General features: G+C 49.4%; 1 protein-coding gene across 5 annotated transcripts; it reads left to right on the top strand.

The window, feature by feature from the left end:
- Positions 1-715: 715 nt before the first annotated feature.
- slc25a14 (solute carrier family 25 member 14) lies at positions 716-14,307 on the top strand. 5 transcript variants are annotated; one of them, XM_015351773.2, is made up of 9 exons: positions 716-870; positions 1,403-1,501; positions 3,150-3,288; positions 4,441-4,535; positions 6,863-6,948; positions 8,711-8,806; positions 8,898-9,022; positions 9,792-10,005; positions 10,579-14,307. In XM_015351773.2, the coding sequence occupies exons 2-9, from the start codon at positions 1,438-1,440 to the stop codon at positions 10,618-10,620; spliced, it is 861 nt and encodes a 286-aa protein (XP_015207259.1). In that variant the 5' UTR covers positions 716-870; positions 1,403-1,437; the 3' UTR covers positions 10,621-14,307. The 5 variants fall into 5 exon arrangements, with proteins under 5 accessions (XP_015207259.1, XP_015207261.1, XP_015207260.1 ...); XM_015351775.2 differs by having other exon boundaries at positions 1,406-1,501; XM_015351774.2 differs by lacking the exon at positions 716-870 and adding an exon at positions 877-1,009.
- The last annotated feature ends 207 nt before the right edge of the window (positions 14,308-14,514 follow it).

The following is a 14,514-nucleotide window of genomic DNA, read 5'->3' on the forward strand; positions in this document are numbered from 1 at the left end:
GAGAGAAATAATGGAAGAAGGTTGAGAAGACGTTGAGCACAGCTCTGTATACTGATGTTGTCACAATCGGTACTCTTGAAATATTTTTTTTGACGCGGGACTGACCAAAGAAACACATTAAGTGAGAGCCAGAACAGAAAACTAATCAATTAAGTCACCAATCGGCGGCGCTCCCCCAGGAGGGGAGCTGGGTAGCGCCGAGACAGAATCCAAAACAACCATCCACCTTCTGAGCCAGTGCATTTTAAACATTTCTTTCACTTTATTGCAATTTTAACACCACAAGTCCACCTTCTCGTAGACCATAGGACAAGACGATTTTTAAAACATCCAATATTATGTCTTCAAAACAACACAAAAGAAGAACTTTGTCATTTCTTTACAAATACATTGTGGGGACAAATACAGAAAACGCAGGCAACAGGTAACTGGACAGGTTTTGTGTCTTAGAAGAATTCTCCCTACAGATAGAAAGATAAGACTTTATTGATCCCGAAGGGAAATTGAGGAGAAGATAGATAAACACAGAGAAGTCTCTTTGTTATTGAAGATTTAGATTCGTTTGATATCGGGAAAAGAGCATGGTGAAGAACTGTACAGTTGTTACATACATACATGAATAAATAAAGCCATATCTAACAGTTCTTATCTGTACACTAATTTCTTGACATCCATGGCAAGAGGGTGTGACGTCATCCCCATTCCTGCCGGGAGCTTCCGGCGGTGCAGTTCCTGTTTCTGCGCGCTTTTAGGTACATGGATAGCCGATGTACCCCCATCTTTTAAGTGAACTGTGATTGTTCTTGTGACTATGGGGAGTATAATGAAATAGAATGACTTAAGTACACGAGAATCCCCCGGACAACGCAGGTAGGGATTTATTACAACGTAAAACGCCCGTTTTGCCTGGTCTACTCACCTTTTCACGTCTTAAAAGTATCTACCGGCACCAGCGGGCGTGCGTGCGTCGCTTTTACAGTGCGAACTGTTCTGTCCTTCGCCTTGCAAGGTAACGTATGTTGCAAGAAAGTTTCTAATCTCAAACTCTGGAAAACAAACTTGCTGGGATTGACGAATCTCGGCAAACCTGGATACACCGGGAGCTCTTACAGACACTATTAATACAGTGCAGTCTGGCATTTGGGGAGTAGGCGGCCCCCGACTCCCTCTGGACCAACCAGTAGCAGGCAAAGTGAGAGTGACAGACGCCTTGGCCAATAGCGTTTGAGACAGTTTACGATGGCGTTTACATGATATGTTGAAGCCGCTACAGTACAGCATTTTCAGCATTTAGTGATGCAGCAGATGTTGCCCGGTGCTTACAGAGTGGAGAGCGCTATGCTGTTTTTTGTGCGGCTCAAAACCTTTATTTATCTGTATTCGGGGGGCTTGTTGATTTTAGCAGGTCTTCACCAGACAGAGGCGGCTAGCACAGAAATGGCCAACCTGAACTGGAAGCCGTTCATTTACGGAGGTCTGGCCTCGATCGTCGCGGAGTTTGGTAAGATCTCGACGTGAAATGACAGGGTCTTTCGCACCAGCCGGACTGCAGGATCGCACGATCCCCTTAACTAAACCGCGGCCGTGTGCGCCAGGGATCTTGCTGCGATCATCTTTCCCTTCTCTTTCCCCTTAGCCCCTTTCCTGCAGCGAGCGCAGAGAGGAGACTTGATTAGTAAAGACAAGGCAATTACTGTCTCGGAAATCTCAATGCAGACGCGCCGGCAGTGTTAATAATGCTGTTGCGATGGTATTCGAGCTCTCTGGTTTCTGAGTAAGATTACTGGCCTGTGAGATTCCTGCTGGTCGTCTGGATTAGATGGGAACTCCACCAGGCAGGTTATTGCGTCCTTCTTGCTATAGACCAGCAGGATGATGATCCACCCAAGGTGTGACATAGCTGGTCCAGTTATTTACTCAACATCATAATTGTTAAGTCTTCTAACCAAGCTTGAAGGTGTTTTATAGGTGACTGTATTTTTACTGAATAGCATTCTTTCAGTAATCAACTCCAAAAGACCTTAAGAAGAACCCTTCATACGTCTAATTGGGGGGTAAAAAACGATTAGGCTAATTGTTTAATTGACGGCCTGGGTTGGACAACAAACCAGAAGAAGCCTGCCCCTCCAGGAATGGAGTTTGGCACCCCTGCTGTGCAGTTTAGGAGCCCAACCCAAGTCTTTGAGGGGTGTGAAAACAGCAGGTGATCTAGGCCGTGTTCAATCTCGTGGGAGTGTGGAACAGGCTGTCCAGCCAGCCTGTTGTGGAAGCCAGTTCCCAGGTTCCTTGCAGGAAGCAGCTGGATGAGATCCCTAGACCAATTGAGAATTCGCGTCCAGTCGAGCTCGGTGGGCCGGATGGCCTCCTCTTCGTTTGTCACGTCTTCTCGTGTTGTTGGCCATGGCTGGGCTGATGCGAACGGTGTTAAACTGGCCCCGCGGCTCTAACGGTGGTCTCGATGAAGTCGTTAAGGGCCAAGGTGGAACGAGAGCGTGGAGTCGGTTCGTCCCTCCAGTGCGGGGGGTGTGCACTGCTGCTGGGGGGTAATCCTGGCGCAGTAATACTGTACATTTACCTGGGATTTAACTAGTCTGAGGAGTGTGTGAGCTCTAGCTGGAAGTGTTACAGAGCCAGCATTCACACAGTCAGTAAACAGGATAAGAGGGCACGAGTAGAAACCATGTGGAACAGCATTTAAAACTGCGAACCCGAGACTCTTGTTTACACAAAGGGCGGTGGGAGTATGGAACCGATTAGCCAACCATGTCGTTGAGGCCGATATCCTTTCTTCTTTCAAAAAAACGACTGGATGAGAGCTTTAGGTCAATTAAGTGCTCGCTACCCTACGAGCTACATGGGGAGAATGGCCACCTCTCATTGCATTTGGGCCTGTTCTTGACCTCTTGCTGTTCCCGCTCCAGGTGGTTGAAGTGTAGTGCTCTGTTGCGGCCGGGTTATCTCATGTGTGTGCCACAGACCTGCTGCCACAGCGGCAAGCGAGAGCCACTGGCCAGGGAAATAAGACCCCCCGCTGCGTGGCGTTTCAAGCCACGTCGGGATTCGCCCGATCTGGGCACCTGACTCGGCCGTTTCTGCTGCTCTGCTCCGATGGTTTGATGGATCGGCCGGTGGCGGGTTGGGTTTTTCAGGCACCTTCCCGATCGACCTGACGAAGACGCGGCTGCAGGTGCAGGGTCAGAGCCACTACCCGGAGGTGCGCTACAGGGGTATGTTCCACGCCCTGCTGAGGATCGGGCGCGAGGAGGGCGTGCGCACGCTCTACTCCGGGTGAGTGTCCGGGCTCGGCGTGGGCAAGTTGGAGAAAACTGCTGAGAGCTCCTCGGACTGCACGGAGATCAGATCAGTCAATACGCAAGGCAGCCCACTGGAGCTCAGCGGGTGTGAGCCTGGCCAGTACCTGGATGGGAGACCTCCTGGGAAAAACTAAGGTTGCTGCTGGAAGAGGTGTTAGTGGGGCCAGCAGAGGGCGCTCACCCTGCGGTCCATGTGGATCCTAATGCCCCAGTATAGTGACGGGGACACTATACTGTAAACAGGCGCCGTCCTTCAGATGAGATGTAAAACCGAGGTCCTGACTCTCTGTGGTCATTAAAAATCCCAGGGCGTTTCTCGAAAAGAGTAGGGGTGTAACCCCGGCATCCTGGCCAAATTTCCCATTGGCCCTTACCAATCATGGCCTCCTAATAATCCCCATCTCTGAACTGGCTACATTACTCTGCTCTCCTCCCCACTGAGAGCTGATGTGTGGGCAGCGTTCTGGCGCACTATGGCTGCCGTCGCATCATCCAGGTGGGGCTGCACATTGGTGGTGGTGGAGGGGAGTCCCCCTTACCTGTAAAGCGCTTTGAGTTGAGTGTCCAGGAAAGCGCTATATAAGTGTAAGCAATTATAATAATTATTATTATAAATAAACACAGATTGTTCACTGGAAGGATTGATAGTAAAAGTAAACCTCAGATACTTTGGCCATGTAACGCGAAGACAGGATGCACTGGAGAAGACTGATGCTGGGAAAGATTGAAGGGAGAAGGGGAGGGGGGAGGGGGGCGGCAGAGGTTAAGATGGATAGATAGTATTCCTGAAGAAATGAATCTGAATTTGCAAGAGCTCAGAGAAGCAGTTGTTGACAGACAGGCTTGGCATGCCAAGGTCCCTGAGGTCACGAAGAGTCTGACTAGACTAAACAACTAAACACGCACGCACGCACGCACACACACACACACACACACACACACACACACACCTGTGTAGTGCGTGTGCTTTAGGTCTGCCGACTGGGCTGTGTTTATTACACCAGGCCTGTTTCCCCTTCTGTCTGAATGAGTTTCCAGCGTTATCGAAGGGGCAGATTTCTCTGTGCGTGCTCGCCTGGGGCGGGGCCGAGCCTGACTGGGTGGTTTCGTTGTCGTCCCTTTTCAGGATTTCTCCCGCTCTCCTGCGCCAGGCGTCGTATGGCACCATCAAGATCGGCACTTACCAGACCCTGAAGAGATTGTTCGTGACCCGTCCCGAAGGTTTGTCTTGATTTAAAGACAAATTGCAAGCGCACCAAACTTTTTTTCCCGGGGGGTGGATGGGTGGGTGGGTAGGTTTTTATTTGTTTTCCCGCTTCTAGAAATGTTGCCAAAGGCGTCGCGCCACGGATTTCCGGGGGGTGTTCCTGAAGCTTTGTGAACTGACAGTCTGAATCCCTGAGCGCGCAGGCGGGTCGCAGGGTTTAGACCGAAGCCAGGAATGTGTTGGGCTCCCATTCCCTCGGATTCGACAGACAGGAGAGAGCTCCGCCTGATTCACCCGCCTAGTACAACACTGCAGCTATAAATAGGGGTAGTAAAAGAGGAGTATTTTTAGTGTACTAGTTCACTTGTTGTGATGAAATCCTCCTGAAAGCTATAATCAAAGAATCAGGCAATTATTTCCACTGTGCAGTTCTTAAGTTCGCTAAACTCAAAACTTATTAAACACAATAGTCCCTGTGAAATGCATCTTTTTCAAAAATGTAAATTGTTTAAAACGTCTGTGCCTGCGTGGAAATGTTCATGTATCTTGAATGGCTCACAGTGGATTATCGGGGGGGTGTTAATTATAGTCTTCTCACAGAATAACAAAAGGAAACTTTCTATTTTTTTTTTTTCCGTAATAATGTTGTGCAGCTGAGTTCTGACCTTTCCTCCCTCCCACATCTCATTTTAAGTGCGGTATCATTCCCAGATCCCCGATTCACGAACCGGGCCGTAAAAGTTGTCCCAGGGTAGCCAAGTCAGGAGTCCTGGTCCTGCACAGCTGTCCGTGTCTGTCTCGCACTTGGCTTGCAGTCACTGTTGCTTAGCAACCCAGAGACTTCAGCATCAGCACATAGCAGAGCTTTGCTGGAGCTGGGAGAAGGGGGGAATCGGAGGGGAATTGGGAGCAAAATATTTTTTTTTGCATGAAGAAAAATAATGTGTGTCCATTCCGGTAAACAGGGGTTCAGATAATTCCTGCTGTGTCTGAACCAAACAGGCGCTTGCAGTCAGACACGTCACAGGACGGATTCGGGTCAGGTTTCATCACTTTAATAGCTTTGGGGCCTTTTTTCTGCGTTTGGGGATTTCTGATATTTTTAAAGATGTTAAAAATAGGATCTGCTGGAATGCATACAGTAGGTCTTGGTTGCAATGTGAAAGATTCCTTTCGATTCCTTCTCTTACTTGCTGAAGCAGCCCAAGTGCAGGGCAGATCCCTGTATGAGCCGCGGGGCTTCATAAAGTAGTTCAGCTGCCTCAACTCTCGTGTGGAAACCACCAACTAGAGATGGTCACTGCTTGGTGCGAGTTACTCCTTGTCCATTTTCGGGTGAGATTTGATCCTGCAAATCTCCTTTTACAGATCAGATATTTATTGGTTCTATTTTTGTGCTTTTGTTCTATGTGTTTTGTGTGTGTGTATTTATGCATATAGAAAGGTGAGGAGGCACTCTGTTGTGCAACAATAGAAGGTTTTGCAGGCTGCCAGTAGGTGGCGCTGCCTGCTCTGGTTTCCTGTATTTGTATCCAGCAGCTGTTAACATGAAGCAGACAGCAGCAGGATTATTTGAGCCCCTGTATATGAATGAATTAAAAAAAAAGATGATTCTATTTCTTTTGAACTTTTTTGTTAAAGACGAGAATGTGATGTTTGCTTCTGCACTCTGCATGCATTGCTGGGATGTGCCACTGTGTGTTGAATGCTTATTTTGATACAGGCTGGGTTTGCCTGGTGGTTGGGGACTGATTGCCCGTCCTCCTGCCAATAAGATCACCGCTTGGACCTCAGTAACTATTGGTCACTCATTGATCAAGGACAACTGTAACTATTGTTCCAAACTTGATCCATTTCCCTCCTGTGTCTCACCTCCTTCTGCTGTAGATTACGGCTCAACTAGCGATAATATCATTTGCTGTCTTAACCACTGCTGTTATAATCATGAGAGGTCAAACCCTTGAGTCCTCGTTTTGTAATGAACACTGTCCTGTTATGCACTGTTTTACAGTTAAATGTTAGTCAGTTGTGCATTGCATAGATGTTAGCCAATCCAAGCGCAGTACGAATTTGACATTTGTCTCTTTTTCAAAGGGATAATCCCCTTATTTCCTCTTTCTTTGTTTCCTCACCGTCAGTAATTCTGTAGTTCAATGGCAGATGCTACTCAGGTTACTGCATGGTTTTGTTTTAGAGATTTTTCTAACGAGTAATTTAGACTGAAGGATGTTTGCAGTATATGCCTGATATGTTTGTACTGTATGTTTCTTTTCCTTTTTCTCTGTGCGAGTGTCTTTGGGAGTGCGGGATCTGACTGTGTCAACCCCTCTGGTGTTTGCAGATGAGACGATGGTGATTAACGTGTTCTGCGGAGTGATTGCCGGAGTTATATCGTCCTCTATAGCCAACCCCACAGATGTGCTCAAGGTAATGGCGTTTCGCAAGGGCTTAAAAAGAGAAATAGTGAGAGACCGCACCCCCTTGAGGGATGGAGGATTTCCTTGTGGCGTTTCCAGCATGTGACTTTATGCTGCCTTTTGCATCCATTTATCCACTATCTGTAATCGCTTGATGGGGTCTGTCCTGGCAGTGGTGGGGCACAACTTAACACATCGTCAGGATGAGACACACACACACACACACACAAAAACAACCCACACACACACACACACACAAAAACAACCCCACACACACACACACACAAAAACAACCCCACACACACACACACCCACAAAAACAACCCCACACACACACACCCACAAAAACAACCCCACACACACACACACCCACAAAAACAACCCCACACACACACACACACCCACAAAAACAACCCCACACACACACACACACCCACAAAAACAACCCCACACACACACACACCCACAAAAACAACCACACACACACACACACACACACACACCCCACACACAAAAACAACCCCACACACACACACAAAAACAACCCCACACACAAAAACAACCCCACACACAAAAACAACCCCACACACACACACACACCCCACACACAAAAACAACCCCACACACACACACACACCCCACACACAAAAACAACCCCACACACAAAAACAACCCCACACACACACACCCCACACACAAAAACAACACACACACACACACACACACACACACACACTTTGGAGATGCCGGCTAACTAGCCAACATGCCTTTGGAAGACGGGATGAAACGAGCACCATAGGGAAGAAAACACAATAACATGTGAGTTCTGAAGTGAATTACATGGTGGTGTTTGGATTGAAAGCCTGTAGCGGTACCGCATGACTGGATCTGGTAGACAGTGGGAGTCGAACAGGTACGCTGAGAATTGAGCCCTCCTGCTGCTTCCCATAGAGGTGTAGGACAGGACAGGAACCCTGGTGCCTCTAGTCCTGAGCCAGACCTGCCAGTATATTCCCACTGTAACAGTGCGGGAGGGGGAGGGGCCACAGCGAACACCAGTAGTCAGCGCTCGGTCTGAGGGGGCGGAGACATGGGTGTAAGGCAAGCGAAAACCACACAAAAAAAGGGAAAAACAAAAAGAAAAAAGCACAGCTTTGAACAGCAGGGGGGGGGGGAAGAACCGCTTGGAATAGCGGTCTCCTGTCTGGACTGTCCCTATTTAAGCAGAGTCCAGACTGGAAGAAAAGGAGCACAAGACCAAAAACAAAAGAAACTCAGCTTGCCCAGGTGAGTGCTCACAGTGGGTGGGAGGGGAGAAAACGTGACCTCAACGCTCTCGTCACGGTCCCCCCGCGGGACTGTCGCAGAGCTGTCCTCCCCTTGCGGAGCTGGCCCTGCTCGCCCGGGGAGCTGCTCGGGGCCTTAAAGGGCCCTCACAGCTGCAGCTCGTCCTTAATGCTGAGGCAACGCGCCGCCCTTGATCCTGGGCTCCGCCTCCACGCTGCACGCGCCCCCGCGTGATGCCGCAATACAAACGCACGGTGTCCGCACGGCGCGCGCCGCCGCACTGAGGTTTGGGAAGGCCCCACGCTCGCTGCCGGCACGACAGTTGTGAACGTGCTGGGAAAGTTTGTTTCTGTGTCTGGAGTTTGACACCGCCCGAGCGGCGGTCCGCGGCGGGGAGGGAGCAGGCCTCTGCTTGGCGGCGCGCGACACCCGAGCGACCGGCCACAGCGCCGCCGTTCCAACCGGAGCGTCTTGTTTGCTTCCAGATCCGGATGCAGGCCCAGGGCAGCCTGCTGCAGGGCAGCATGATGGCGAACTTCATCGACATCTACCAGCAGGAGGGCACCCGCGGGCTGTGGAGGGTGAGTGAAAGGAAGCACGGACTCGTCTTGGCCGTCGCGGCGCAGGGCGGCGAGGAAATGACCCTGACCCCCGGCTTCTGTCCTCACGCAGGGGGTCATCCCCACGGCGCAGAGGGCAGCCATTGTGGTGGGGGTGGAGCTTCCTGTCTATGACATCACCAAGAAGCACCTGATCCTGTCCGGCCTTATGGGAGACACCATCTACACACACTTCGTGTGAGTCTGGGCCTGATGTTCCTTCCCTTTCCGGTGATCGGTCAGGACGGTAGCTCTTCCACTGGGAGGGGAGAGGAGGTGGACAGCTAGGGTACCATTCGGTAAAGTGCCAGTTAACCTGCCTTGACGCACAGACAAAGATGTTTTGTGATACCTTGTCAGTCATTTTGGTTTTAGGTTTACACAGGTCCTGTGTATTTGTTGCATTGCAATTCAGAGTTGGTACACTTGGTCTGGGAAGTGTGATTGTGGGCGAAGGACAACTAAGTGCTTTGTTTAATGTGGAAATTACCCAATGGCAATTGGAATGTGCAAGCGTCATACACAGTCTTCACAAATTATTTAACGTGTTTAAATATTGAATTGTTCCAAGCCTGGTGTACTATAAGAAAAGGGAGGACAAATGGCCACCTCTCGTTTTCAGTCTGTCTTGCTTGCTTTTGGTAATTCATTCCATCAAGCTGTTTGCTAAACGTTTCAACAGTGTGGCTAGAGAGTTGGTCCCAGGCTCCACCAGTCCTTCCCATAAAGTAGTGCCATCTGTTCTCTATTTAAACTTTAAACTATTTAAGTTTAAACACTCTAGTTGCAATCTTGGGTTTGGCACCGAGCGATCCAGTTCAGACACAGGCTGGTGCTGCGTGACCTGTCTGTGTAGCGTTCTCTGTGCAGAGGAAGTTTGCACGCTGTGGTTGGTTGTATCTTTCACGGCGCTGCTGGCGTAAGCAGGTGTTTATGCTGCCGCCCTTGGCCGTGCCCCCTGCTGCAGATCCAGTTTCTCGTGCGGCCTGGCTGGAGCCCTGGCCTCCAACCCCGTGGACGTCGTCCGGACCCGAATGATGAACCAGCGCGTGCTGGCGGGGAACCATCTGTACAAGGGCACGCTGGACGGGCTGCTGCAGACCTGGAGGAACGAGGGCTTCTTCGCTCTCTACAAGGGCTTCTGGCCCAACTGGCTGCGGCTGGGGCCCTGGAACATCATCGTATCCTTTCTGAGCTCGGCTTCCCCACCCTCCTTTTCTTCGCTCCATTTTCCTCTTCTTCCCCGCCCATTTCTCCACTGCTCCGCCCCTTTCCTCTTCCACTCCGCCCCCTTTCCCTCTTCTGCTCCGCCCCTTTCCTCTTCTACTCCGCCCCCTTTCCCTCTTCTGCCCCGCCCCTTTCCTTGCTCCACACCCCTTTTCTCAGCTTCCCCGCCTCCTTTCTTTCTTTCTTTCTTTCTTTCTTTCTTTCTTTCTTTTTTCCGTTGCCCCAAACGTTTTTACGGCATGGACGAATTCACCTGTTAAACATCCAGCTCCACAGAAGTGCTGGACAATTGGAAACGTGTCGTTAGGTCACACCGCCCAGTGAGGAGGTGTGATTACTGGGTGGAGGTAAAAGGAGCCGGACCGGCCCAGTCCTGCAGGTTCTGACGGTTGTGTTCGACCCGTCACCTGGTTGAGCAAGCAGCGGGTGTGAACAGAATGGGTGGGAGTGTCGGCGTGGGGGGGGGGGGTTTAATGGCATGCATGCGCCACTGCTTCTGCAGCCTCTGTCCTTGACCAGAGACCCAGTTCTTCATCACCTACGAGCAGCTGAAGAAACTGCCCTTGTAGCGGCCCTGGACGAGGCCCACACGCTCCGAGGAGTGCCGGGATGCCCTCCGGATCCCCTCGGAGGAGCCGTATGGCAGCGCCCGGGTTACCCACAATGCAGCACCCTGTGCGCGGACGCTTTCACACTCCCTCCATTCGGCATCCATCTTTTATCTGTGTGCGCATTTGTTTAACTTTTTAAATATTTTTTAGCATTATTTTAAGGCGTACTGAACCTCCTCTCTCTCCCCCCCCATCCCTGCTTACGGCAGCTAAAATTCTGAAATACTGGAAGGGTCCGTAGTCGCTGGAAGTTGGGAAAACTGATGGAGTGCTTAGCAGCCGAGAGCACTGTTCATCAGCGACGCTGTGTTCAGGAGGGAGAGAGGCGAGCAAGGACGGAGTTTCCAACTGAGAGGCTTCTGATCCTCTCAACTCCAGTCTAGTTTGTGTGGAAGTGGTGTGTTTTTTTTTATCGCAAAACTTGAATTTCTGTTTTGTGCAGCTGTATCGCATGAATGTGCAGAGTCACAGGTCACATGGCTGTTACCGGGGGAGCCAGCTTAATCCGTGGTGTGCGCCCCTGTTGGGACGACAGCTGGAGCTGGCAGGCTGAGCACGTGTGTGTTGTCCTTGTTATGTTACCGACGCGATGTGTGTGTCATCACACTGACAGCAGGAACAGGAGAAAGGTTACAGACAGGAGGGGGCCTTTTAACTCTTGGTAACGGATCCCGGGGTATCGGCTTCAACAGCATGGCTGGGCAGCTTGTTCCACACCCCCACTATTCCGCCCCCTGTACCCCGGTTTTAAATGCATTTCCCCTTCGTTTCAATCCCTGAAGAAGTCCAGAGCCGTGTGCTTTATCAACACCGGGAAGGACGTCTGAAGATGGTGCTTGTCACCCAGGGGACACAGACACTTGTAAGAACTTGGGGAAAGTTTGTTGGGCCTGGGAGAAAGAGGAGAGGATGACGGAGGGAAAGCTTAGGTTAAGATGATAAAGCTCTGGCATGGGCCGTGGGAATTTTACAGCGTGGTTGTGTTGGGGTAGTGCTTCAGCTCTCCCCAGAAAGTGTGGCACAGGGGGGGACAGTGTGGAGATTTTGAAGGCACCCCGGGAATTCCCTGTCAGAATTCGTGATGCGCACCGTGCTGTGGCGCACAAGGAATCTGGATCTCGTGGTTTCTAGAAGGAGTTATAGATCACAGATTGAATTGAATGATATCTTGCAAACGCGATGGACTGGGATCCCATCCGGGAGGAGGCCTTCCGCCCATCGCTTGCTGGGATAGGCTCCGGCTCCCCCCGACACATCCCGAAAGGAACCCAAACTTACGGGAAGTGAGCGGTTTGAACCACCGCTGAAGAGCAGCACCACCTCAGTCACGCGCAGCGGTAATTGTGCCAGTATGGGCATCGCGGTGCCAGCGTGTGCCACACAAGATCAGGTGAACAGGTGCTTATACTGTAAAAGCCTAGAGTGGAACTCGGCCAGGACACCAACATTGCAAACTCTGCTAGTACCATCAGCACCAAAGGACTGTTGATGACCAGATAGTCAGGACCTCAGTTCAATATATCAGCAGTACCTAAAGGAGGAACCTCCTATAGCAGAGTGTCCCCACTTACCATACTGGGGCATCGAGGAAGAGCACCACGTACTGGTCACCAAGACCACTGACAGCAGTAAGCTGGTTTTCCCCTTTTCCCTGGAGGTCTCTCATCCCAGCTCTGACCAGGCCCAGCCCAGCCCAGCCTGCTGAGCAGCTGTGATCTGATGAGATCAGGCTACAGGGCTACAAGATGTTTCGGCTTATTTGCCCTTTAAAGTCTCTTATCATCAGATGCAAGGGAGCTCGTTTCAGACTTTGTTCGAGTGAGGCATATGCAAACACGAAAGGCTGATGGCACCGTGACTCTTTACCAAAAACTGGCGAATACTATTATTTTATTTCCAAATCCCAAGTTTGCATTTATAAAGGTGCCACGTTTTGCACCCTGTGGACAGTCTGTTGTGGCACGATGTCTTTGGTGCAGTGGAGTGACACCAGGGGAAGTCTGGGTCACATGTCGCATCTGTCATCAGCCGACACCAGAGAACAGGAAGTCTGGGTCACGTGTCGCGTCTGCCATCAGCATCAATCTAGCTTTAGAATTGAACAGTTTGGCCAGGCTGAAGGCCCTGCATCAAAGGCTGAACAAGGCCTATATGAAAAAGCGCACATACACGAGATCATTCCTGCCATTTTGGGGACCAGCCCAGCCTTTATACTGCGGTGCATAGACGTGAGAATTGTCGATGAGAGATTAGGTCAGGTGTTTCCCAAAACCTGTTGCATTGTTACATAGCACCTGTTTCAGTATAATTTCAGAACTGCATCGCATGCACTGAGATACAGGAGGCGTTAAGGTCCTTTAACGTTTTTGAGTGCCAAACTGTTGCTGTTGTTGCTGATGGTGTTCAGATATCGTGTTCAAAAACGGCGAGCGTCACACTGTTACAGAATGGAGCCTTACTAACTTTTCTTAACCGTCTTTAAAAAAATAATTCTCATGGCTTAAGTTGTACCCTTAGGCCGTTCACAGTCCCCTGCAAAATTCCAGTGGCTGCCTGCTTTTGCATGGCAAATCCTTTTTCGTTCCCACGACAGTGACGTTGAGATAGGAAAAGGCTGTTGTCTCTTGAAAGGCACACGTTGCAATGAAGGGCAAAACAGCTTATGAGGAAAACAGTGTTGTAAAAAAAAAACAACACTGTTTGTCAGGGTTTTATTATTTGTCTCACAAAGGTGCAGAATTAATAATAATAATAATAATATTGTCTCCAGCTGTATGCTCACTGGCGTGCACTATTCTCTACGGACTGTTATACATCTGAAGCATAAGACATGATTCTCCAAGTGTTCGTTTTTTATTTAAGTTTTTAGCAACGTAGGATTGTCTGAAAGCAAATCGCCCACGTCCACGCCCACGTAGATACTACACCTGAAGAGGGTTCCACAGCTGCAAAGTTTTTGGACTTTCCAGTGTGCCGTTAACAAGTGCAAATGCAATTAACCTCCGCTTGTTCCTCTGCAGCTAAAAGCAACCCCACTCGTACCTCTTTAGTATACGTTTGGTACTTGGAATTAAACTCCTTGTTTTCTGGGTGAACCACTGTGGAGTTCCAGGCAATTCTCAGTTCTTCCAACTGGAATTTTGTGGAATGTGAGCATGGAGACACAGGAAGTATTTGGAAAGGCAGGGGCTTCACAACAGCGACAGAGGGGTACAGTGAACTACAAAAGTAATTAATACTTTTTTGTAGGAGCCAAATTTGAAATTGGCTCAGTGCAAGTCCAGTGTTTTGCGTTGCAGTTTAAGTACTTGAACACTTATAATTGCCTACCATGCTTTAAGTTACACAATCCAAGTTTTCTTATTACTACTGATATTATGCCGGTCGAATACTTTTGATGTTCAGTCATGGGTGATCTGTTAAATTAAAATGCATTTGCACTTTTGTGTTGTCCGTGATTGTCAAGTGTGTGGAGAACTATATTTTTATCTTCCGACAAAAAAATAAATCTGTAGTCCAATACCTTCAGCAGCAGTTGTGCTGTGAATGAAACAATAATCGGTCTCCTGCAAAAGGCAGGGTTGCACTTAATTGAATATGTGTAAATTGCCTTTCTGGAAATATTAATAAAAATAATTGGCTGTATTTTTTTCTGTATTGTTCTTTGTCTTCTGGGACAAATTCACCTTTCTGCTGATTCCAACAATGTTCTGTAACACTGGGCAATCAGGCAGACAGTGTCATCTGTATCTTAACAGCATGCTTAGTTTGACACCTGCTTATCTTCCAAAACGCTGTGGCCATCAGTACTGGTCCCAAGAGGACAGGTGTACAGTAGCTAATCGTCATAGT

The sequence above is a fragment of the Lepisosteus oculatus genome, chromosome 8, assembly GCF_040954835.1.
Source record: "Lepisosteus oculatus isolate fLepOcu1 chromosome 8, fLepOcu1.hap2, whole genome shotgun sequence".
NCBI classification, from domain to species: Eukaryota; Metazoa; Chordata; class Actinopteri; order Semionotiformes; family Lepisosteidae; genus Lepisosteus; species Lepisosteus oculatus.

Coding starts and splice junctions, on each gene's coding strand:
- slc25a14 (XM_006632864.3), top strand. CDS start 1,297: ATGCAGCAGATGTTGCCCGGTGCTTACAGAGTGGAGAGCGCTATGCTG. Junction 8,807..8,897: donor GCACCCGCGGGCTGTGGAGG/GTGAGTGAAAGG, acceptor GTCCTCACGCAG/GGGGTCATCCCCACGGCGCA. Junction 10,006..10,578: donor TGGGGCCCTGGAACATCATC/GTATCCTTTCTG, acceptor CCAGAGACCCAG/TTCTTCATCACCTACGAGCA.